Source organism: Rhinolophus sinicus, chromosome 4 (assembly GCF_057876585.1).
Source record: "Rhinolophus sinicus isolate RSI-liver-muscle chromosome 4, RSI-T2T, whole genome shotgun sequence".
Classification (NCBI taxonomy): Eukaryota; Metazoa; Chordata; class Mammalia; order Chiroptera; family Rhinolophidae; genus Rhinolophus; species Rhinolophus sinicus.
Genome location: NC_142504.1, coordinates 71051795 through 71077757, shown reverse-complemented (window position 1 = coordinate 71077757; position 25963 = coordinate 71051795). Strand labels below are relative to the sequence as shown.

Below are 25963 nucleotides of genomic sequence, written 5' to 3'. Positions count from 1 at the left end.
AGGGACACACCTGGAGCATCAGGCTCAGATGATCGGGGAGACTGTGCCACTGGGCCCCACAGGGCACCTCCTACATAAGGCCACCTGGCAAGACTAGGAGACATAGCAGATCTACCTAATACATAGAAACAAAGAGACATGCAAGAGATATAATGTTGTGTTAGCTATATTTTTTAAATAAAAATCTTAAATAAAAAGATAAAAACATTGCTAGGAATTGTACTAGCTGCTTCATATTCACTCTTGTCATTGACAATAGCTAAATTGTCACCACAGAAAAGTATGAACCACTTACATAAAGGTAATCATACATACACATTTTTTCCCCCTCTGAACAAAGTGAAAGTTGACCCTGACACAGGAAAGAATCGTAGCTACGGTAACTGACATCACTAGAATCATAACAAGAAAGATTTTGTAGCTTCTGAACTCTTTCCCCAAGCCGAGGGATATTTTTTCTCAAACAGAAGCAATTAGCTATTCCTGAAAAAAAACCTTTGAGTTCTTATATACAGAATAAGGGATGCACAGTGTTGGGGAGAGGAGAGAGGGAAAATTGTCATTACATCAAACTGCCACTGTATATTTTACAAAGAACTTTCTCATACGTTCCTACTTGGTCATATACTTTCTCATAGAACCAAAGGGTTTTCACCATAACTTTTGTAGTTGGTATAGTTCCCTTTTTCACCATGAATAAACTGAGGTTCCAAGTGTATAAGTCACTGGCTTAAGGTAATAAAACTTTTAAGTGGCAGGACACAGGACTGCTGAGTTCAGAGTTTATGTGTTTTGTTTTTTAAGGCTATGCTTGCTTAAAAAAATGGAGTAGTGACAGACAACTTTATGCAGAGGGAAGAGTTATGCAAACACAAAGAAACATTATATTTCAATTACACTGTGGTTAAGTTACCATTTTGCCGTATACTAAATACTACTGGTTCCCTTGAAAAGTAAATGCACTGCCCAAGCTGCTGGTGCACATCCAAGGCAAAGCTTATTCATCTGGAAAGATCTAGCATCAATTGCTCCTATAAATAACTTCATTATCTGTAACAGAAACTCATCCATCAGCATTCTAATTAGAATGTGACTAAGGAAGTCAGTATTTAATAAGGCGCTTCTAACATTTGGTGGTTGTAATAATGGCTTTGAAATTCCAGGAAAAAGTCAGTTTTCTAAATTTCTTCTCACTACGTATCTCTTACTCACTCTCCATTATTCTGTTCCTAGATAAAATTACTGGTATTATTCCTTATACTACTTTTTTAAAAAACATAATAATGGTGATAAACTTTGGAATACAACTGCACAAAGAAGAAAAAAGTCATCATATGCTCTCCCTCAGAGAGAAATCACTGCTTCCATTTTGGTATACATCCTCTCAGGCATTTCCTGTGCATAAATAAGCATTTTTACCAATTAGCATCATAATGTACATGTTCCCCAAGTTTGCACTTAACATATTAGGATTTCCTCTATCAGGTAATTCTGCATAACCCTTGTTTGTAAGCAATTTTGGATCCAGGTTCTAGACTCCATGTTGATTTTTAAAAAATAGCTAGGATTGATGTTGACTTAAATAGCGTTAATAGGTGTGCTAGAAAGAAGTTGACATAATGAAGGAAATAGATTATAGCAACTGTTTAAAAAAAATGGGTGGGGCATTCCTACAAGGTGTCTGACCCAACTCACCACTGTGCCCAAAAATGTGCTGTGAAATTTGAAAAGAGAAGGGGATGAAAAATTTTTCTGAGAGAATGAAACTGCATGAAATTCCCACATTGTCTTGATTGCATTTCTCTTGCTGGGGTAGTGGGTGTCTCAGCATCATTGTGGTTCCATCCTTTAATCCCAGTGCTATGGAAGGAGATGTGTCCACACAAACTGAGGCCTCACTACCCAGGCTGAGCTCCATTCGACCTCCACTGTAGGTAAAGCATTTCACCTGAATGAAGGCTATTATCTGGACTCAGCAATTCACTCTGACCCCAGAAAAACTATCACGTAGATTTGTTTAGGCTTGGTGACTCCATAACTAATGTTTTGCAGATCTCTCTGTTATTAACATGGAACTGCTGGTTACCAACAGCTTCGACCATATGCCTTTAGATTTGCAATTTGTTTTGCTCATTTGAGAGAACCCTAGACTTTTGTTTTCTTACAACACTGGGCCTGAATCTAAGAACAAATTGAGAAACAAGTGTTTCTTTAATGTGAGGGAAATAGCTAACTTAAGTGGAATTCTTCACCTTCTGAAAGTGTAGGTCTTTTTCACACCTACCGCAATGCTACATTTTTCTGAATCAGTAGTTATGGCTAAAAAGTGTTCTGAGATTACCTAAGAGTTTAGCAATAAGCATAAGCCAGTTTCATACATTAGTGGAATCAAGCTTTAAGACGTTGAGTTAGGGAATGTTAGCTAGGGCTTGACTAATCTCCAAATCTAAATTTTAAACTTATTGATGCTGTAAGCACAATCTGTGACTTGCTTCTAATCAACGGAATATGGCGAATGTGATGGGAAGCTACTCTCTTGATCATGTTGTCATCTGTGTCATCTGTCTTGCTAGGAGACACACTCTAGTCTCCCTCTCCATCACGGGCTTTGAAGAAGCAAGCTGCCAAAGGTCCTGCAACCACAAGAAAATACATTCTGCGAAAAGCTGGAGAGCTTGGAAGCTGGTTCTTCCCCAGTTGAACTTCCAGTTCCGATCCCAGCCCCAGCTGAGCCCTTGATTACAGAGGACACAGTAAAACCAGGCCTGGACCCGTAGAAACTGTGTGGTAATAAATGTGCATTGTTATAAGCTGCTAATTTTATACTAATTTGTTGTGTAGCAATTAAAAAGCAGCCGCAGCTTTTGGTATTAGAAGTGGGGCTCTGCTGTCACAAATACCCAATATGTATGTGGAAGTGGTTCTGGAACTTCCACATAGCAGTGAGTGGAAGATGGAAAAATTTTGAGGAGCTTAACAGGGAAGAAAAAGAAAGCTGAAAATGTACAACTTCCTTGATAATGTATAAAAATGAATGTGCACTTATTGCTGAGGACAAACACAAAAACACTAGTTTTGGTTTAAAACAGTGAACATGGGTACAACTTGATGGACACAAACTAAGCAGATCAGGTGAAGGCATCCTTGGGACGACACTTACCATTTTTGTATCAATAAAGTTAATTTTTCTCAACATGTTTTTGATTGGCTTCAAATGCAATTAAAATGATGCTTCAGTTCCTAAAATGAATACTTAGTATTGACAGTAAGGACAAGCTGATAACACCTTCAGAGATAAATGATAAGAGTTTAACTTCCTCATTGAGACCAAGATATATGGTCAAATCTAACAATTTTCTGAAAAAAATTTCATTTTTCACATTTAGTTAAAAAAAAAAATCAGAAAGTTAGGTAAAGCATGACATGGTAGGAAAGGCCAGCAAGTACGTTTAGATTTTAGGTTGGCAGTGGTGACACTGGGTCTTATCTGATTCTTGGTCGCTGGCACATGAGGAGTTTGATGTGGATGAGCTGTGGGCACATGCCGCACGCACCTTCGCAGAACACTCCAGGTAATCTGTTCTGTTATGGAGCCGATGTGTGTGAGAGAGGTGGCTCTTCGGTAGATTAAAAGTACCCCGAAACACTGGTTTTATAGCAGAGCCTCTATTCTTACAAAAAAATCAAAACTTTAAAAGTGAGATTCTGTGATAACCACTTGTACTTTTTAAGGCCGTCGTAGGCAACCAAATGTTTATATATAGGTATTCTGTTCCCTGTCTCCAATACCTTGAGAGTCCACACACTGTATCACAGTATATACACTTTTTGTCCTGTAAAAAGACAGGCTATCACTACAATGCAGACAAATGAGGCCTCTGATGTCATGTAAATGTTACCTCTGGGCTAAACAAATACAATACTGAAATTATTACACAGCAAATTAGACTTTTAAACGCATTTACCATTTTTATTTCACTATGCAGAAACATACATTCACCATGGGCTCTGTGATGCAGTAGACAGTGTAATGGAGAATATATCTTTTTGAAGGCTATTTATAACTAAATTCTAAATAGTTTAATTACAGTGGAAATTCTGTACAGTTTAAGGCTTGGCTCTGAACTAGGTTGTAAATATGGACCAGATTTGGAAAAAACCACTTTCCAAGTAAAAGAAGAAAAATCAATTTCAAAATATAAGGAAGAAATGAAGAAAGGAAGAAAATAGAAACTCAACAGGTTTTTCTGGAGTGAAATCTCGTAATATTGTAAACTAACAAAAATACAGACTTCTTTCCAAAATAATGACAATTTACATATTTAGGACTTGTGAGGGAACTTTGGGAAGCTTTCAGATTGAATGCGGACCAAAGCGGACGACAAGGAAGAAATCACATTAATATGCTAAAATCAGTGCTACCTTATAATGAATTAAATTAGATACACAAAGCAGGATCGTAAGCATTAAATATTTCCAGAGGATCAGAGAGTCATTACTGTTTTATGGGTGAGGAGTAATAAAACCAGATGAAACAAGTACAAGATTCAAGTTGTTTACTGAATAAACTCGGATATTGGCACATCTAATCTGGGATAAACCTGACACATCGACCTAGACAGCTTCTAGCATTTTAGGGTAATCTTCATTTATCTGTAAACAAAAGATTTGTCACCTAAGAAATTGCAATTTTCTTTAGACTTTAATAATAATAAACTATGAAAGGCATGGATTGTTTATGTGTTACATGAGATCACGGTTTATATTGTTGGTTATGAACGTGCAGGTGTAGCTGAAAACTTAGACACTTTGTGAAAATTAAAAATGCTGCTCTTTTGTAATTTTATCGTTGCTTCATGCAGTATCAGTTTAGTGATGTTGATTTGGATTGCTTTATTATGGGAAGATCTCACTGCCAGTGTCTATTAATGGTCAAGGTCAGTTCTTCTGGACTGAAAATTTCCACCGGCAGATACAAGTCAGTTGGGTTAGAAGAGGGAATTCCATATAGGCTCTGGTTTTCCCAATGGTTTGCATGACCGGATTCCTGTGCAGGCTAAGTTATTCCTGTAGAAAAGAGATTTGCTCAGTTACTCATTTGAAAACATCTGAGAGTTTTCATCAGATCAAGGTCACAAGAAAAGTATCTTGCAGGTTATAGTCTCTTCTCTTTTTGACAAGATACTGTAAAATACCAGTGTAAGTCACTGACATGCTTTTTCTTAATTACAACATCACCCAAGTGGCTGAAGTTCACTGGAAAAAACTATTTTTTGCTTTCTCTCTTCCAAATTACATTATAAATTTGCATATGAGCGATTATTATAATATTTTTCTTTAAGAGAAGCCGTTCATCAATCTGTTTTTAAACCAAAGTTAGAGAACTAACTTCTTTCATTCACATATGCAAAGTGTCACACAGCCATGTGTGCCAGTAGCTCATTCAGCATTCAAAGCCCCCCAGGGATGCTCAGGGTCCCATGAGTTCTGCAGGGCAGGTTAGTACGCATGACAAGTGTATGCACACAGAGAATATGCTGCCCACTCGCGATGCTGGCCAAACAGCAGCTGGAAAGGCATGCGCTTCCTGAAGGAAAGGGGGGCCACAGGGCTGCATTTTTACCTCCTTTTGAGATACAATGCTACACAGAGAAGGAAAAAAATCAACCCAAAGAATACAGAAAATATAACACATCCAAAATGAAAGTGGGTGCTCAGGTTTTCAAATTAAAAAACAAAAAGCAAAACAAAAGCATAAACAGGCTATAACTACGGTTTCCAGGCAGGAATTCCCGCCCATTCTCAGGAACTATTTTTGCTTTCCCGTTCCCGAATCCCGAGAAAAGTTGGTTGGGAAATCGGGAAAATCAGCTCCTTGAACTCAGTAATACCCATAAGGGGAAATAAACGTACTACTCACAATGTATCTCTTAGACATTTTTCCTATTTATCGCTAGGGTTTCCGGGCAGGAATTCCTGCCCATTCTCGGGAATTTTTTTTTTACTTTTCCGTTCCCTAATCCTGAGAAAAGTTGGTCGGGAAATCGGGAAAATTGGCTCCTTGAACCCAGGTTGTTGGTAGTATTGGCCGTTAATGATTCTTCGTGGAGAACAGAAAACAGTTTGTATCTCGGGATTCGGGAATGGGAAGGCGAAATGAATTCCTGAGAACGGGCGGGAATTCCCACCTGGAAACCCTAGATATAACCAAACACAGTTGAAGAGAAAGCTTATAATGAGATAATGTTGCCATCAAAAAGAGAAAGAGGTATATTTTGTTTCCCTAGTATTTAGAACACACGAATTGTACCTTTCAAAACAAAACTGCCTTAGTTCTGATTAGGCCATATGGCAAGTAAAATCAAATTTAACTTTTCAAATTTGGTTAATGAAAAGAATACAGGGCATGGATTAAAAGGGAACACCATTGAGACCACGCAAGCAAAGCCCCTGCTTTTCCTTTGTCCTCTGGCTGGCAATGTATGCAAAAAGTCTACAGGATGGAACCTCCAAAACTGACACAAACCTGCCCCTGCCAACCAGTCCTCCATCCTCTTGGTAACCAGCTCTGCAAATGCCAGTGAGAGAAAAAACGAAAGGGAGGAGTCAGGTGAAGGATGAGAGGGAAGCACCCCATGCTGCATGCCAGCCAATGCCAAGCCTAGAGAATCAGCATCACCTCTTACCTGGGGTCAATCCTCTCCATCTTCCGGTGTGATTTCTGTCTCTTTATGGACCACTACTTTGGTCACTGACATGTCAGGGTGCTGCTCTTTGGCCTCTTTAATTGCCTGAGCCAGCGCCTATCCCCAGGAAATCACAGAAGGGCAAAGACAAAAAGGAGGTGGAACATGCATGATCAGTAGCAAGGTGGAGACTTATGAGCTAGATCTATATACACAATTTACAAATGAGGTACAATGATTGCAAAAGGAATCGTACATTGTATATTAGAAAGTAAATTCAGAAAACTGCTTCGATTACATGCTGAACTAGAAGAGCAGCACTGGGAAGAGAAGGGCCAACAAGTGTTTCTCTGTCTCTCTGGCGGGTATTTCCCATGTCACACACACTACCTGGTCATGGTCAATGTCCGCATCGCCTGTGATGACTATTCGCTTCTCAATTCTTGTCTCCGAAATGCCTCCTTTCACAGTCTGAAAGGAACAGACAAGCGTTATGGATTTGCCCACTTGGAGAAACAACCACTGTTCAATGGGGGAAACGGCAGAAAGATACTGACAGTTTTAAGTAACATATTCATTTTCCTTTTCCCTAATTTTTCAGTTACAGTTGACATACCATGTTACTGTATTTTGCTGTGTGTAATGTGCACTTTTTTGCCCAAGTATGTGAGGGAAAAATAAGGATGCATATTATACATGGGAAGTACTAATTCTGTATCTAAGTAAATGTTTTTAATTCTTTTATTTATGCTTATGAGTTAAAAGTGTAACTCTAGAAATCAATAACGATAGCTGTACGCAAAGTAATACCCTGGAATGTGATAACTGGTTTTGTTGAATTTAAGATGAACTTGCAATGATGAAGGCCTTCTATGATGCATAAATATCATCGTAAATTTGTTACTGGTACATAAAATTTCTTGTACCTTGTATCTGTTCTTGTGTTTTGTAATTATTTGTTACATAAAATTTCTTGTACCATTAATAGGTTAAAAAATAAATGCTAAAATCCTTTATCATACAAAAAACAAGTACCTAAATATAAACAAATAAAAATTTGAATTAAAACATTTAAATGAAAGATTTTTTCCTTGAAAGTTGGGCCAAAAATGTGGGTGCGCATCATATTAATACATGGGAGTGCATTATACACAGCAAAATGTGGTATATTAGTTTCAGGTGTACAACATAGTGATTAGACATTTCTGTAACTTAAGAAATGATCACCCCAGGGGCGGCCAGGTAGCTCAGTTGGTTAGAGCGCGGTGCTCTTAACAAGGTTACCAGTTCGATCCCCATATGGGCCACTGTGAGCTGCGCCCTCCACAACTAGATTGAAACAACTACTTGACTTGGAGTTGATGGGTCCTGGAAAAACATACTTAAATAAATAAGAGTTAAAATAAAAAAGAAATGACCACCCCAATAAGTCTAGTGCTCACCTGACACCATACATAGTCACTACAATGTCATTCACTCTTTGAAAAACAAAGAAATTATGATCTGCTTACCCTGTGGAATATTGGACTTCTATTGAAAAATGATGCTGGAATGTAAGAGTTAATGATATGGAAATACATTCTCAATACATTAAATTAAAAAGAAGAAAAGAAAATTGAAACAGAATTCTACGGCAGTTAAATTGCTAATTTAAGAAGTGAGGGTAGAAGGGAGTCCTTTTGGATATGGCTGACCAGCGTTTCTGGAACATCTACCATATGCCAAGCATTAGAGTTAAGTGTTAAGCAAAGGGTATCAGAATGTATATTCCTAAATAGAAAGCAGCACGAGGATAGATGCACCATGAATGGAGTAGCTGTGAAAGCTCCAATGCAGCTGATAGTCACAGAATTACTTGTTTATGCAGCCCCACCTGGCAGAAGGCCTTACTTTCATCAGTTCCCACTCCACTTACTTTGGTGATGTGGGTGGTAGTTGTGGTACTGGTAGTTTCGGATGTGATCGTCTGTGCACTCATTAGCACACCCGGCTCCAAATCAGCACCAGGATCAACCTAAGCAAGCAAAGGAATAGAAACCACACTCAAATATTTACATTACCTCTTCAGATGTTTGCTGTTAATTTAGGGCATCACAATGATTTAGGTATTTCCTACAATCACTGCGCTATTCAATCAGCACCTGGGAGCTATCGCTATGAGTAAAGACTGAACAAAACACGGCCAGAGTTAACTGTCATTACTGAAACTGAGACTTTAGAAATGTTAGCAGTGGCTGGCTGAGCTAAGACTTTTCCTTATCTATGGCTAGGGAAATAGGTTTCTGAGCCTTTTACTACTTACTGAGATATACAAAGACTTGATTAAGCCACCTGCTACTCCATGATCAGTACTGAAATTACAATTATTGCATCACTCCTGATAGAGACAGTCTGGCTGCTGGGTCCTCTGCGTCTCACAAACTAAAACCCATGTAGTTAACACTTAAATGCACTAAGCCATTAAAGGGGTAAAACAAAGTGCCAGGGCTCTGGTCTTCACAGACTGTCTCACCTGTGATGATTCGTATGTTATGGTTTTGGTTTCTGTGTGAACAACTGGCAGCTCCTTGGTAGAAATGTCTAGCTTTACTCCTCCTGGTGAAACACTGTCAAAACTGATGGTTTCTGTCTTCACAATGGATGACTATACCAATGGGAAGTAGGGAGAACAGCTATTAGAGTTTGCATAACACACAGTTTTGGTTTTTGTTCTCCCCGCTTGGTGGATATATAAAAGTGCAGGTTAGTATGAAATAAATGTTTATATATTCCTTGAGGGATAAGTTGGAACGTGAGGCACATAATAGATACATGTCCAACAGTATCCCAGAATGCCATAGTGTTTTTATATGGAATGTTCCAGGCAAATGAAAACATTCTGAAGGAAATAAACTATTTTACGTTCCTTCCTCTATCTCACAAACTAATCTTAATAGATTAAAAATCATAAATAAGCCTTTTGTTTAATAACTTCTTAGAAAGAAGAAACAAGTAATGAGACATTAATCACCCCCTCCAAATACTTCAAGAATCTCAATAAAAGAGGATGAAGAATAAACTTCTGGCATTTGATACCTGTATAAGCACGGTTTTAGGTCTTTCTGGATAAGTACATTATCAGAAATGAATTTGTCAAATTTTCTAATATCTTGGCTGGACATGCATTCCCCAGTTTTACAGCCAATTACAATAATTACAATAAGAGTGAAAATCATTTGCTGGAACTATATATTATTAAGAATCATTATATATGTTTGCATGTGACCCATAAAATGGAAACCAGCATGGAGATCTATAATTGTCATGAAAGATGGAAAGAACAACTTGGAAAAAATAGAAAATTAAACTAGCTCCATGTTGATGCTTAACGAGATTTCAAGGACTCATGTATCAGTTTACTTTAGTGCTGTAAGTAACATTAACTACTAGTTACCTCAAAATGAGGTTTTTGCTCCAAAGTTTCAGAAATGTGGATTGCTACACTCTGCTCCTCCTCTGGCTCATGGGAAGCAGTGGCCATCTCTTCCTGTTCGAGTACAGCTTTTTCGGTCACCTTCCCTTTTTCCTCTTTAGCCCCGTGTGTTAGAGCAGGGCCCTTCACTTTAATGCTAGAAGCATCAGCAGATGCTGCCTGTGCTGCAGCATCCATGTCATCTCCAGCTGCGTAAGAAGCATCCCCACTTGCGTGCACATTCATCACATGTCTTTCCTCCACCAACACAGTTTCCTGCACAACCTTCTCAGTGCTAAGTGGCTGGGGATGCTGGGTTGTTTCGGTCTCTGTTCCACTGGACTCCATCTTTGTTTCCATTTTCTGTGTGGGAAAAGACTGTGGTGTCAGTGTGAGTTTCCATAAACGAAAGGTTAAAAAACAAACAACCAAAAACTCCCAAAAGATGCCACTCACCAGGATGCCCACAGCCAGTGTCAAGTGCTTATAACCAGGAACACTTACAGAAAATAAATTTGCTTTCATTCCTCCCCCTAGAATCTTTGATGCCTGCCCTTTGCCCCAACACACATTCAAACCTCTGCTAATTTGGGATATCCGCAAAAGAAATAGAATGCAATACAAAATGCAATGAAAAACAAACAGCACTGTAGCACATTCATATTGGTTTTGGCTGCTTTCTTTGCCCTAATAGGTGACACAGGATGCTTTAAAAAATTAAATGCTATTAACATTTCTCAACACGATTGTGTTTTGAATATCTAAAGTACATTCTTGTAATGGAACTAAAGGCATATGACAGCTATACCAACCAGGCACAAAGGAAAAGAACTGAAGGCACCTTTCAGGTGTTTAAGGCTAAGCCACTTGGATGTCACACACACACACACACACACACACACACACACACACACTCCAGAAAGGCATAAAGAAATAAAGAGCAAACAGGCAGAGTCAGGAACAGCAAGGATGGAAGCAAAAGGCCACCTGAACCCAGCTTTGAGCAGTAGAAGTAACCCCTCCTATGAATTCTGTTGGTTTCCTTGCAGACTCTAATAAACTGAAGATTTCAGAGCCATCCATGAGCTTTTCACCAGAAGATTGCTTAGTCTGGGTGAACAAAGAAATGAAGAGTCAAGCACAGAGACAGGTACATAAGCAGGCACATACACATCCACAGCTGGTTAGACAAAATTGTAGGCAGAGGAGAGAGGGCGGAGGGAGGAAGGCATCTACTATACAGACTTTGAAACGGAAAAGAATGGGAAATGAAATAGCAAATTGAGGTGACCATGAGCTCGTTTGCTAAAGCGGAGAGAGTTATTAGGATTAGGGTGGTGCTGGTTTAAGCAGATCTTTCTTTCCCTTCATTGCAAGCAACAGCAGCACTATCATATCTCGGGAACGGGGAGCTGGAAATAAAAAGAAATGTGTCTTTTAACGCTCGTTGGACGGTAGTACTGATTTAACCACGAAAAAATTAAAAAGCTCAGGTTGCCTGCTCCAAACATAAAGCCAAACAGCAGGAGAAACGGAAAGGTTCAGGGTGGAAGGGCGCTGCCTCAAAAACTCATGCTGGAATCTGAAACGGCGGCCCAAATGAAAGGCACTGGTTACCACAACTTGGGACGCGGTCGACTCGGTAAGGTAATGAGCAGTAGCGACGGTGAAGGCTGGTTCCTGGGAGTACCTCCATTCGGACAGGCTCTTCCTTCTGGGCCCAAAGAGTCCCACTTTTAAGGTCTCACCCTCCGGTGCTTGCTCACTTGTGCTGAACCGCATGCTCTCCAGGCCCATGTGCAGAGCCGCATCCCTTCCCAGCATCTGAGCTTTCCTGAGGTCTTCTTCCTCAGGACTCTGCCGCCGGGACTCCGCTTCCTTGATGGGAGCCAGGGATTCTGACAGTCTCCGCTTTGGAGTGTGGATCTCAGGTCCTCTCTTGGATTTCTCATCAGCGATGGCTTCTAGGACCTCGTACTCCATCATGACAGGGACGGTCTTCACTGACTCCATTTTCTGAAGTGCTTCAAGAGTAGAGGGTTGCATTCCCTTCTCCCCCTCTTTAGGTTTTCCGGTCATTGTAACGATTTTTCCAGATATAGTATCATAGGACCTTCCTAGAGTGTATATTTTCTGTTTGTTCTCTTCTTTTAATTGTATTTCTTGGGCCAAGTCATCAAAACTCTGCATTTCAATGGCACTAGATCTTAACATGTCAGCAGGGATATCACCAGCTCTACTGCTCACGGTCACGACCTTGTAAGTCACAATCTTTCTCGAATCACCATCAACTACCTCAGTAGGTATTTTGTCTACAATAACCCAATCCTCTGTGCCCTATATTTGAAATATAAAAGCTAAATTAGAAATTCCAATGGTATCTCATTTCGAAATAAGAATCCTTTCTAAGAAAATCAGGGCAAGCTACACTGAGGTCTGTAACGTTACTGCATAGGACTAGTGCTATTATCTAATAATTATGGCTGCAATCTCTTCTCATCTGAAATTCATAAACTCAAACTTTCAATTTGGAATACACTCTGCAAATAGAGCTGCAATTTCAGATTTATTTAAATAGGAACAAACTTTGATGGTAAGTTTTACAAGAAATATATTTGTTCTTATGCTAAACATCTGATTATTTTATATTTCAAGATTAAATAACACTATTGAAGTAGTTGTACAAGTTATTTAGCTTTACTTGTGTGGACACAGAAAGACAGCTTTCCATATTAAACATAACACTGTACTTCATGGCTGTTATTCTAAGAACTTGCCAGCATTCCACACATTTCTGTGAACACCATTTTCCGTGTTTGTAAATTATACTTCCTTATATAGGAGATCGAATCCACAATAGGGCATATTACCCAATAAATATTGAGTGTGCCTGTGTTGAAGACATTGTAATGAAATATTCCCCACTGTTGGGACATTGTTGGAGTCTCTTATAAACAGCTTACAGTGGTCTGTATAGTGTTCCAATATTATTTACAACCGAAGTTCATCATCTCAGTACTTTCTTTGCCACTTTCCTTTAGTGTTTGTTCCAATAAGGCAGAAGAAATGAAAGTTAGGCAACTTTTGCATTTGGGAAGCCCAAAAAGATGTGAACAGGCAGTTGACTAGTCTAACAGGTTACAGAGGGAAGAAAAAAATCAAACCAGGAGCAGACGAGCACCCCAGTTTACATTTTAAACTAGAATGTTTTCTACTTTCATTTTTATCATTGTCTGAAAACTTGAATCTAGAAATATGTATGCCTTAAGAAAAAGGATTGACCATTCATCTACATGTTGGTGCTGGATTAAATGAAATGAATTGAAAAATAACCTCTAGGGTTGATGGGACAGTTTTCTGGAAAATGATTTGATGAGAGGTAACCATAGAGCCTGCAGAGTCTCCTTCGTGCATTTTCTTTATCACACTTGGCTAGTGGAAAAACCAAAGTTCAGAACTTTCAAAAATCAATCAAGGTCATCTAAATTAGTATCACTTTATGGGTAAACCAGATAGTAAAAAGTCCCAACAATATTATTAGAAAGTATATAATAATGCTTCAATGATCACACACAGATATAACCACCTAGGAGCAAAAACCATAAAGAAATGATGGCTAACTGATAACTACAATATTTCCCCTCCCCAAAATCTAAGCAAAAATAATATATACCTACCTCAATTTTAAACAAGGTCAATTTTAAAATAAAAATAAAAACTAAAGACATTTTAATGACACTGAAATTTGAAGAACAATTCCCTTTTGGAAAATTCCTTTATGCTTGTTTTTACCTGAGACTCAAGGAATGGAGAGCTTCCTTGCTGCAAAAATATAACTTTTTCAGAAATCTCTGTTTCTTCTTTGGTCTGTTTGAATAAATGGGGTTGGGTTGGAGAAGAGGAAGTAGACAGTTTCCAAAAAGGCAAGTTAGGAAAAGAGTTCTTTCACTGTGCTATACATATAATAGTCATTCATTTTTTTCTGAAGAAGTAAATTATTGTTTATTAATTTGAAAAATAGTCTGAAACCATCTCAAAGTTGAACAGTTATTTCCAAAAAGTAACAGATGATTTTCTGAAACTCTAGTGTATGACTCAAACATTTTTCATTTCTACAAAGAACATGCAAGAGCAATATAAAGAATGCCTTGGCCTTTGAACAGTGTTTAGATGTCAGTCATCTGTACGATAAAAGTGAGTATTAAACGAAAATGTTAAGATTAAAAAAAAAAATTAAGATATGAATAAATCCTCACTTCTATCTCTGACAAATACTTAGTTGTAGACCCCATTTAAGTGCTGCTTGATAAAGAGTAAAGAAACACACACGGATCACTGCATTAGCGACTAATTTGAATGAACCCAGGTATACTTAGATTGACTTCTGTATTGCTCCACAAATAAACATAAAATATACTCTAGGTTATAACTATAATGGTGAATTATTTTTAAAAGTCAGTTTCAAAATATCTTGATGAAAAATTAAGTATTTCAAATCATGCTTGTCTTTAACAAACAAAATTAAGAAAGAAACATTAAAGCAAATGTCACATTAGAACTAGCTTTTTCCTTTTATCTAATTTTTATTCCTTTCTTTAGTTTTAAATAGGTATAATTTAAGTGGCAATACATTACCTAGTACCAAACCTATCTCTGTGTACAGTGAACAACTCCACAGAGTAGTGACAGAAAGGATATTGTGGAAGACAAATCTTAAAAAAATAGTAAGAAAGTTCAAAGTTTCTAGAAGAATGGAGCTTTTAAAATAAATTCTATTGTAAACAATATAATTTTATGAGAGCTATTTAAAATTCCCGTATTTCTACAAATCTATCAGTACTACATTTAATTGTTTACCTGCATGAGGTTAAAGGGGAACATCTAGAATATTCCCCTGAAGGACCTACTGACAGATTTTGGTAGCATCTTTTTGACATGCCCTCTAATAAAGAACAAAAATGACATTTTCAAAGGAAAAAAAATTCCTGTTCTGTCCCATTTTGGAAAAAGGTATTGGAAGAGACAAAATGTACCACATAGAATCATCAAATATGGTTTTTTGTTTGTTTTACTTTCAATCATAGCCTTTTTTTCAAACAGGAATAAGAAACAGGAAAGAAAGGTCAAAATTATAGGTATTTTTCAGAATACCACTGCTAGGCCTTTAATTATAATCATTCAACTAATAGTTTTCCTAAGATGAAAGCTTAAACAAGCAATAACAGCAGGTAAATGGTGGTTTTCAGCATATCCTGTTATCTGACATCACCTAATTTCAAAAAAGTTCTGCGTCTGTAACTGAAAATGTCCACACTGTCTGCATTCAGAACTGGGTATGTCCAATAACAGAAAAGGGTAACATAAGGGGACAGGTTTTAAAATTAAATCCTGCATATGGTGAACCCTAACCCAGTCAGTTCAGCTAAAGAGAAGGTAAGAAAAGTTGATAATCAAAACATTTACTTGTATAATAGGTTAGAACAGAGTCAGGTGTATACCTCAACCATTTCATTTAGTTAAATATTCATCTCTGTATTGTAATTGGGAAAAGGCTCTACACTGGCATTCAAAATGCATACAGGTGTCCTTCCTCCTGGGAGAATTAAAGGTTTTTACAGAGCTGTGACACTCATTTCTAACTGGGTCAGGTGTTCTCAAACTAGGCTGTGCATTAGAATTATGTGGAACTCTTTTAAATAATAGCGGGGTGTATTCCAGACTAATAAAATCAGACTCTGATGTAGAACTCAGGCATCAGTATTTTAAAAATTTCCTGTAGATAATTTTAATATGCACCTAGACTTGCACCCCAAGGCCTGGATGGAAAATCACAGAAGTCAGATTCAGAGGCTGGAGATAATTCTCCCTATCCATAAATGGATTATCCTTGGTGAATGGGGTTGTTTGCTCAATTTGAGGCCTACCTAAGACCCGAAAAGGAAAAGTGAGCTGGACCAGAAAGCAGACAGATGCACAAATAGAATCAATTCTAGTTATTTATGGTCGTTATATTCTATAGTCATTGTGAACAACGAATCAGTGACTACTGCACCACTGCCCCATAGGGAAATACAGGGTTAGCTTCCTGGGAGCCTCTGGTCATAATCTTCTCATCAACTGATCAATACATAACCTTGTTTTATACATGTTTCTGTTTAAAGACCCTTTATTTAATATATAGTATTACTGATCCATTAACTCCGAATTCCAACAACACTAGGACTTACTGCTGAACGCAGCTTATCTAACACACGGTAGTTTCCTATAAGGCACATCACAGCTTCTTACACTTAGGAACACTGGGCAGCACTTTGGTACTGTTCTTGCGGGCCATGTTAAACAGCAAAATCACCAAGAAAAACACAAAAAAAGCAGAAATGTGGCACTAAATAGGCCATGAAAAGGACACTTGTTTATAGTATGAGAGCTGAAACAAGAAAGCAGAACACTGCCTGTTCAACCTCAGCTGGGAAGGTGTGCACTGAGCCACTCTGGGCAAGTTTTCACCATTCTGGGCATGCCTGCAAATGACCGCGAAAGCTCTGCTAATACCGATTTTAGGGCTACAATAAATTTTAGCGAGCAGGCAAATTTTCCAAATATGGAACCCACTAATAAGGAGGATTCACTGTACTAAGCATATATACTTGTAAAACCAGCCACATTAAAAAAAGAACAATATTGGCACTGCATAAGTGCTAATGGGTGCTGCATTTTGTTTGGGGTTTGGAAACTTAGTACTCAAACTTAGTACACAGGGTAACCACAGGGGCATATACCTGAGGTGGACCAGGCCTAGGTGCATCTAAAAGGCTGTCATGAGAAATACTTGTGGACAGAAAACATACCTGGAACTGTTCACATCCATACATCTACCATTCTTACGCTTTGTGGAACCTGTATGTGAGTTTGTCTATTGTCCAAAGTTTATGAGGACTTGATATTATCTGCAGCTTTTGGGCATCCCTGCTGTTTGTCTACTATTAACTCAAATATCTGAAACTTGAAACTACTGGCAATAAAATTCCCATTTTATATTAAACAAACATAATATTCTTAAGAGTGTCATCACCATTAGTAGCTTGTTATTTATATTTCTAACTCCTAACTTTCTTCTAATTGTTTATGAATTGGTAGCATTTTATAGAAAGAGATTTTCTTTTGAGTCAACGACCAGATAAAACATAGTCACATTAAAAATCAGAGGTCATTAGATATTTTTTCACAATTTTATCACTGAGAAATGTCACTAAAAATATCCAACTAAGCTTGGGGTCACTGAATCAGTTTCTTCACCCTCTAACATAAATAATATTACTTTATTTGGGATGTCACTTTAAAAAATTAAAGTACGTATTTCCTTTTAGAAATAATTGGACTTCTTTCTAAACTGGCCAATTACTACTTACTTAATTTAAAGTGGGACATATCAATTAATAGGACGATATCAAGTTAATAAATTACTTAGAAAAATACCTCCCCTCCAAAATTAAAACCTCTGGGTTATGTGTTTGTAAACAAATACGCTTTGTATATGCCTAGGTGGGAGGATAAAATTATCTTTTGTGCTTTTCACAAAACAAATAAGAGAAGCCATGGTTTTAATATAGAAATTGGCAAGAATTTAGAGCACAAGAACTTTCTGGGTGTTCTTATGGCTTTCTCCAGTGTCATTCGATGGTTTATAAATTTGGGTGTCACCCTAGGTCCTGGACAAGGGTTGGAAAGGAGCCCTACAGTTTTGGGAAATGAGCAGAGCTCTCATTGCCCCAAAAGGATCTCTCTTCCTCTGGGACTTGAAACTCCTTAGAGTTGTTCTTTTGCAGCGCCTTTGGTAAACAGGGTTAATCAGCCTTGTTTTTAGGAAGGTCTTTACATCTAGCCAAGTCTTTCTACCATTTCCTCTTTTCGTGGTGGCAGTGGAGGTATGGACAGCCAGTGCATGACAACTTAGCAGACACTTGAAAGCAGTTATTAAGCCAGTCTTTGGTCTTCTCCAGTCTAAATAACTAAACTGCTTTACTTTTCTGCAGAGGACGTATTTCCATCCTTTACTAATTTTTAAAAAGCCCTTTCTTGCTCTCACTGCAGATTCTCTAAACTAACACGGGAAAGACATTAACATCCAGAGACTTCAGTGTGTTCAAGTATCAACTTTTCAAGTTATGAATGTTCTTTGGGTTCATCAATGTCATTCTCTAAGAATCAGAGGATTTAATAAGTGAGAAACAACTTTTTATGAGTCAAATACACAAGACTTTTAAAGTCCCTTGTTTATTAGCACCAACCTTTAACTTCTCTAAGCTACCACCAAAACTTCCAAAGTGTCTACCACCTACAATTTCCCACACTAACAGACTGGGAAGAGAGGCTTGGCTTTTTTGGTTTCATTTTGGGTGGCTCTTCATTTTTTGTTTTTGTAACTTAGTCCAAAATCTGCCATATTCAGAGCTCAAATGAACTTCCTTATTTCCAAAAGAGATAGTAAACATAGGGTAAGCCAAACTTGACCAATTACAATGAAATTTTACGCAATCATAACTAACAAGTGGTATATTTAATGCAGGGACTTACAATATTTAAATCAACTTGAATGTGAAATTTCTGTTTCTTAAAACTCAATCTGAATGAAATTGGTGTTAATGGTAGGAATACTTTGGTTAACAGTACTTTTCATTTATTCTGCATAAAAGGACCCTTTCAAAGTAATTCAAATAGATATATACCTTGTCACTTTTCAGCTGGGATTAGAATTGTCATGAACATAGTGATTATGGTCACTTTTGATAAATAGCTTCCAAAGGAAGTTTAGAAAATGACCAAAATGAGAATAATTACATTCTTTTTTTTCACAGCAAGGATGTAAGTTTTGCATGTAGACTGCTGTTTAAAGGTTTCCCCTACTCCATAAAGACTTAAGTTTTAATTTTCTTCTGTTTCAGCTTCCTAGACAAATATCTCACAACAAAGGAGTTTTGATAAGAAATTAATCAATACGATGCTAGAAAGACGCAGTTTTAAAAAACAACTTTTTTGAAAAGCCAGATAAAAGCAAGATGTCTAACAGTTGACAGTGAGATTAGCACCACTGCCATTTGTGGGTCCCACACAATGGGAGCCCCTAAGTGACTAACACCAGCTGAATCCTCACACTCCGGCTGTAATTTAAAGAGAACTTTCCTATATGGAATACGCTCACCTAAAAAGACATTCTGGCCTTACTTCCTCCATTAAAAATCAAGTAAAAACTGGTTATAAATCAGTTAAAGTAACCATATGTATAATATATATAATCAGTTATAAATAAAAATCAAATAAAATACTAATCACACCAGTAAAAGCCTGGTGCAGTATTCCCAGAATAAAATATGTCCTGAAATGCTATCAACTTCATATCATTTAGTCAAACATTTAGACAACCTCCGTAGACCTCACCTTGCAACTGATGAGAAACATTCATGAGTTTTCAAGGCACTTCTTAATACAGCAGAAGAAGCATATTCAGGAAAAAGTGTCAGTTCTCTAAGATAGTAACTCAATTTCTCCCAGCTGCGAAATCTAGGTTCATGGTTAGAATAAGCTGATGTGCGCGCTAGTTTCCTGCGGCACCTTGTTCACGCTAAGCACCACCTGACGTGCCTGACTCACTCCTTAACCACCTCATCATCTCACTTTGCAGGTTTCCTTTGGAGCACTGAGTATCTCAGCTCAGGTTACACAGACAGTGGTGAGATTCTCCACTCAGAAGCTTGCCAAATTCTTTCCCCAGCTGCACACCCTGCAGAGAAGTGAGACTAGTAAACAGAAGACAACTGCAACCCATAGCCTAAATACCGACCTCTTCAGGTACAAGTGGCTCGATCATGGGCGCATCCTCCTGCCTGCTGGCTAGTCGTACTGGGGAGGTAGAAAGCCTCTTTTCCCATTCATTCATGATGGCAGTGTCTGTGGAGGTTTCTAAAAAGGTTCTTTTCAGCTCACTAATATTGGTTTGATGTTTCATGAGGTCATCTTGATTTTTATCTAATTCCTATAGTCAGAACATAAAGAATCCAACAGTCAATGTTTTATACTTTCCTTTTTGCTCTCTCTCTCTTTTTGTTTAAAGTAATGTCAACCTTACTAGTAGTCAAAACAAAAGTTTTGATCACAGCTCATGACACTACTACAAACACTCTGGTGAAAATGTGGTATTTCCAAGGAAAAGAGGGGAAGAAAACCCCTAGTTCACGCAAGCATAAAAATCAAGAGTTTTAAAAGGTAAACTGTAAAGTGTGTAATTCACATGTAACCAGAGAGAATTAAAATAAATATACACACAGGAAAAGAGAGAGGAAGGAAATCAGAGTAAGGTGAGAAGTCATCCCCACTTATCCACAGGTGAGAGCACACAGTTCATGCATCATGGTATGAGGCCACAGGTATACCACGAAAAGAAATCAACACACACAAACATGCAGTGGTATATACCAATACCAACCTCTAACATAAGATTACTATGTTTGACATACACATTTTCACCCTTTATTCGCTTAATCAGACTATTCTGAAAAAAGTGGAGAAGAAAGGGAAAGGTAAGGGACATGGTAGTCATGGGAACAAATACCATCCTCCATACTGCACCAACACGGTAACTGGCTACGGAGCATGCTGGGAGATTTGAACACCATAGACGAACAATGACTTATCACACATTGGTTTTTGCTAATGGTTTATTTTTAGTTTTCTACCTGTGCCTTGAGCTCTGCATCTTCTTCCTGGTCCGACTGCCAGCATCAAGAAAGAGTGGGAAATAAAGTCTTACCATGCAAGTGACTGACTCTAAGACTAAAGAACTATGGCCTGTAAAAACTTGCTAACAGGGAGGACTACTCTGCTGTTGCATATGAATGCCATTTTTTCTTACATACACAAACCACAACATTCTCACACACAAATTATGAAGCTCAATAAGAAGACAGTAATAAAAAATTCCTTGCTTAGTGGGTCTTTCCCACTTTATCCTGGAGACTTCTAGGTTATGATAAGTGCACACATGTGCTTGGGAGATGACAGCAAGGGCTTGGCAGGCTGTCCTTAACAAGCATTAGAAATGGTTCAGGAAGTGTGGGTAGCTCCATTAAAATTAAAATTCATAAGAATGGCTATGATTACCCAATAATGAGAGCTCTCTTGTAGTGTCTGAATCTTCACAATAATCCTATGAGGTTAGCTATTATTATCCGCAATTTGTAGGCCACAGAACCGAGGCTCAAAGAATTTAACACAGAGGTCCCCACATTTAAAAATTTCTTGGAACCTTCAATTTCTTGAACCCCATACATTTAAAAGCCAATTTGGGAGGGGAGAAGACAGATATGGGATAAGTAAGGATATTAAAAAAAAAAAAATCAACTACCATTAACATTACCCTCATTTCTTTAAAATGTAGACAGGACAATTTTTTAAGGTTTTAGAAAATATAATAAATTCACCTAAAAGCCATTTTGTTATCCTTACTTTTCTAATTTTAAGGACCTGTTTAATCCTGGGACTGGTATTGGTATAGCAAAACGAGGTAAGCAGGCCAAGACACATGTGCACACAGCAGTAAAGCCGCGTTTCTCCCCATGGCACTCTGACCCAGGGCCTGGGCTTCATGACCCTGTGCTACAGAGGAGGCTCAGAGTAAAACTGATGCCTGAGCAAGTGGCAGTAAGCAAATCAGTCTATCTGAGTCTCAGTTTCCTTATCTGTCAAAGGGAACAAGACTGCCTACCCAGAATGCCCCACCCTGCAATACTGCTATGCTGTCTCTTGAAAGAAAAGAAGGGGAAACTTGTTTATAAAATATTAGTGTGCACAGATAACTCTAACACAGTGCTGGCAACATGCTAATTTTTAAATGTAAAGTGGGTTCACAGCTCTTCATTTTATTTTTAAGCCTCACAATCTACCTATGTTACATGTGTTTGTTTGCATGTTTCAGATGTTATACAACATTTTAAACTGCTACCTAAATTTGAAGTATTATTAAAATATTTTTCATTTATAGCACTTAGGATTATAGTGAAATTTATTGAATGTATTAACATGTAACTAATAATTCTTATAAAATCAAGATCTAATTTGTTCAATTTTGGCATAGAAAATTATTAACTTTTAATTTAAAATTAAAAGATTAAACATGAATCTGAAAAATAGTCTTATAGTATTATTTTTAACTTTAAAAATTATGATTTCCAAACTTTCAAATGAACCTTGGCATTTCCAAAGGAAGAAATTTAATTAAAATCCATTTTTAAATGTTTTCTGAAGGTATTTTCAATAAAATGATGTAAAACAAAGTTCTTCCTAAATACCCAACTACAAAATATTGTTAATACTGAATGATGTAACAAACAACCTAAAGTCAAAATTATCACAACGTAGAAAAATAAATTCTGCTAGCACTTTAGGAAATAAACATCTTGACTTCCATTACTACAGATAAATAATGTTTTTACAGAAATTTTAATTAGTTACCAGTAGAGAAGATTTGAAAAACAACATAAGCCACACACACATACACATACATAACATATTTAATGTATCCTAAAGATTTAATAAAGGATACATAATAGCATAGTATCTCTCCTATCACTGTTCCACTTGATCATAATTTTTCCAATAAAGTACTGTTATTTGTTGATTTTTTCTTCCTTAGAGAATTCATTTATTTTGAGTGACCTATGTCTACAAAAATGAGTTAAGAGAGTTTATTATTTTAATAAACTATTATTTGACCATTTGGGATATAAATACGAGGTGTGATCAAACAACATGGTGAATGTTTAAATTAAAAAAAATTATTACAATAAAAGACACATTGCCATTAACCTCTTCAAAATACTCCCCCCTCACTTGGAACACACTTATCCCATCATTCTTGCCACTTTTATGGCAATTCTGGAAGTCCTCTTTTGTGAGTATCTTTAGTTGCACTGTCATAGCTGCCTCAATGTCCTGAATCATTTCGACTTTGGGGACGAGCTAGAGGTTGCACGGTGCCAGATCCGGTGAATAAGGTGGATGAGGACACACCATAATGTTTTTATTTGACAGAAATTGCCGTACACCAGACGTGATGTGTGACACAGATCATTGTCATGATGGAGGATGATTTACAGCACACTTTAAAACACACCTTCTCTCAACCATAGCTCACACTCAACTGACTTTACCAAACAAGTTGAAACTTGTCACACACTGTTACTAAGATTCGACGTGCCACTCCTGTATTAAAGATCCCTGCCTTTCCATTGAATGGCATTCGGTAACAGCATTCACCGTATTTTATGATCACAACAGAAAGGCTCCGTGTCACACATCGATTCTGGTACAGGTATTTCTGTCAAATAAAAACATTATGGCGTGTCCTCATCCACTTTATTCACTGGATCTGGCTGCCACCATGAGACTTCTGGCTCTTCCCCTAAGTGAAAATGACCATGAAATGTAAACATTTTGAATCGATTCAGGACATCGAGGCAGCCATGACAGCACAACTAAAGACACTCACAAAAGAGGACTTCCCGAACTGCTTCAGAAAGTGGCAAGAATGATGAGATAAGTGTGTTCGAAGTGAAGGGGAGTACTCTGAAGGAGATTGGCAATGTGTCTTCTACTATAATAAATTTTTATAAGCACTCACTGTAGTTTTTGATCACACCTCGTATATATCTGTATCCAGTCAATAAGTTTATTAATTGTGATGCTCCTCCCCACTCATAGTGGATGTCCATCATACATGAACAGCCTCTCATTTGGGAGACAGGAATGCATTTTTAAAAAAGTATTATCAATTTAGTCAAATGTGATCCTAAAACTGACAGCATCACCTGCGAACTCGTCAGGAATGCATACTCTCCATTCCCACCCCAGACTTTCTTCTGAATGAGAAACATGAGGATGGGACCCTCCAGAGGATTCTGGTGACTAGACTAGGCAATAGAATGAATATATTTAACTCCTACTGTTAAAGTTAGAATTTAACTAACTTTAAAAGCTAATATGCAAAGTTCCACTCTAAAAGGGAATATGTAAAGTTCCTAAATGCAGAGCCCCCGCACCCACACACCACCCCACTATCAGCACACAGCGTTTTCGTTAGAACCACCACCCACCCTCAGTTATTATACCAACCTCAGTGGCGGTGGTTTCTCCATCAGCTGCGGTGTCTGTGCGCTCGCTGTCCGTCTATTGACCACATAAGTGATCGGGGTCCAGGAGGAAGGCAGGAATAGAAAGCAAACCCGTCTGGTTAAATAGGGTATGGCACAGGCCAAACAGTTCATTCTCTTTGTCTGTGATCTGAATCATACTACCTTCCCACAAAAATGCAGGTTCAAGCAAAAGCAAAAGAAAGGCCAGAGCTAGGTTTCATCAGCAGAGCCACTCAGAGGAAGACCAGAGACACAGAGCCTGTGGGAACCACAGGAACTGCATTAGCCAAGCTGACCCGTCTGGTTTCATGTCTCGGGAAAACGAATTTGTCATTTTTTTCTCCCCCTTTTAACTAAAACCCCAGAAAGATCTCCTAAAAATGTCTAATGCAAATAAAATTGATGTTTATATACTTTTTTTATTCTAGCACTATTTCACATATTTGAAAGGTAAATTAAAATGTAAATTTAAATAAAAAGCTACTATAACAGTCACTGGACTTTCAGCCCCTCATTTATACCATTTTGATAATTTACATCCATTTACGACCATCAGGCTGTCTGCATTACCTATTATTTTTAAAAAGCACATGCCAGTGACTCACAGGCATGTTTTATATGTGAAAAATGTAACTAAATTTTCAAGTAGCATTGCTAACTAGATATTGTTTAAGACTACACGATGTGCTAATTTTGCCCCACCCTCCAATATAAAGAGGTATATCAAAGTATGTAATTAAACATTTTGTTCCAAAAAAACCATTCAAATGAATCAAATAATAATAATTATAAAAAATAAAAGAGAGAGAGAAAGAGACATCTACTCGGAAACAAATAAAACAAAGCACAGCATTTGACAGAGCCTAAGTTTTCAGGGGAGAATTACAGGATAATAATTTCAGGACTGGGTTTTAATCTGATTCAGAGGTTTATGATTTAAAACAAAAACTATTTTCTCTGGAGGAGAGTAGCGAACCATAGCCATTGAAATTGGGACATCTAGATACCCTATTATTAACTGACTTTCCTTCCACAAACATCAAATAAGCATTATTAAAATTCTCTTCAGCAAAGATGCATGATTAATATTTTGAAAACAACAAATCAAAACTGGGGCTCTAAGGTTGTGAATCTGACTCTTAAAATAATCTCTCACTCCCCAAAACATGGAATGTCAAGAAGGGAAGAGAGGGCGTGTGTTATTTATGTTCATGTAACTCTGGCTAGGTTGATTTCTTGGCATTATCCCCAAATTTTATTTAATATATTCCTAAAAGAAAAGGAGTCAGAATTCAGGCAATGGTATACCTGAGGTCACAATTCTGGCAACTTGCTACCATGTCTGTGTGGAAAATAATTTTCAGTAAGATGGTAAAGAAAGCATCTTGATACATTTCCATAACCTGACCACTTTGGCCACAACTCGGGGGGTGGCGACTAATTTTCTTGAGTGATCACTGCTATGGCACTGGCATGGCTTTACCAACTGACAGTCTAGGGAAAGGCCAATCTGAATTAGGAAGAGAGACAGGTTATTGCTCAATTGTACAGAATAAATAAAAATCTTAAGTGTTCAAGAAAAAGTAAGAATGACTTGTGTTCAGTGTGCTGCTAACTAGTGTGTCAAAAATTTCAAAAGTTCT

The 25963-nt window shown here is 37.6% G+C and overlaps 1 protein-coding gene across 28 annotated transcripts in view; it reads right to left on the bottom strand.

Moving 5' to 3' along the window:
- Positions 1 to 3943: 3943 nt before the first annotated feature.
- Positions 3944 to 25963, bottom strand: part of EPB41L3 (erythrocyte membrane protein band 4.1 like 3) — a 237916-nt gene continuing 215896 nt past the window's right edge. For 6 of the 28 annotated variants that reach the window (XM_074340302.2, XM_019755720.3, XM_019755724.3 and 3 more), the window contains 13 exons: positions 24301 to 24354; positions 20868 to 20903; positions 19976 to 20167; positions 13930 to 14004; positions 13471 to 13569; positions 11755 to 12474; positions 11125 to 11247; positions 10120 to 10500; positions 9199 to 9330; positions 8602 to 8700; positions 7077 to 7157; positions 6687 to 6803; positions 3944 to 5067 (listed from right to left, as the gene is read on the bottom strand). In XM_074340302.2, coding sequence (XP_074196403.2) covers positions 6693 to 6803; positions 7077 to 7157; positions 8602 to 8700; positions 9199 to 9330; positions 10120 to 10500; positions 11125 to 11247; positions 11755 to 12474; positions 13471 to 13569; positions 13930 to 14004; positions 19976 to 20167; positions 20868 to 20903; positions 24301 to 24354 — 2103 coding nt within the window. In that variant the 3' untranslated portion in view covers positions 3944 to 5067; positions 6687 to 6692. The remainder of the gene's footprint in view (positions 5068 to 6686; positions 6804 to 7076; positions 7158 to 8601; positions 8701 to 9198; positions 9331 to 10119; positions 10501 to 11124; positions 11248 to 11754; positions 12475 to 13470; positions 13570 to 13929; positions 14005 to 19975; positions 20168 to 20867; positions 20904 to 24300; positions 24355 to 25963) is intronic. The other 22 variants (XM_074340319.2, XM_074340318.2, XM_074340310.2 and 19 more) reach the window with 10 other exon arrangements.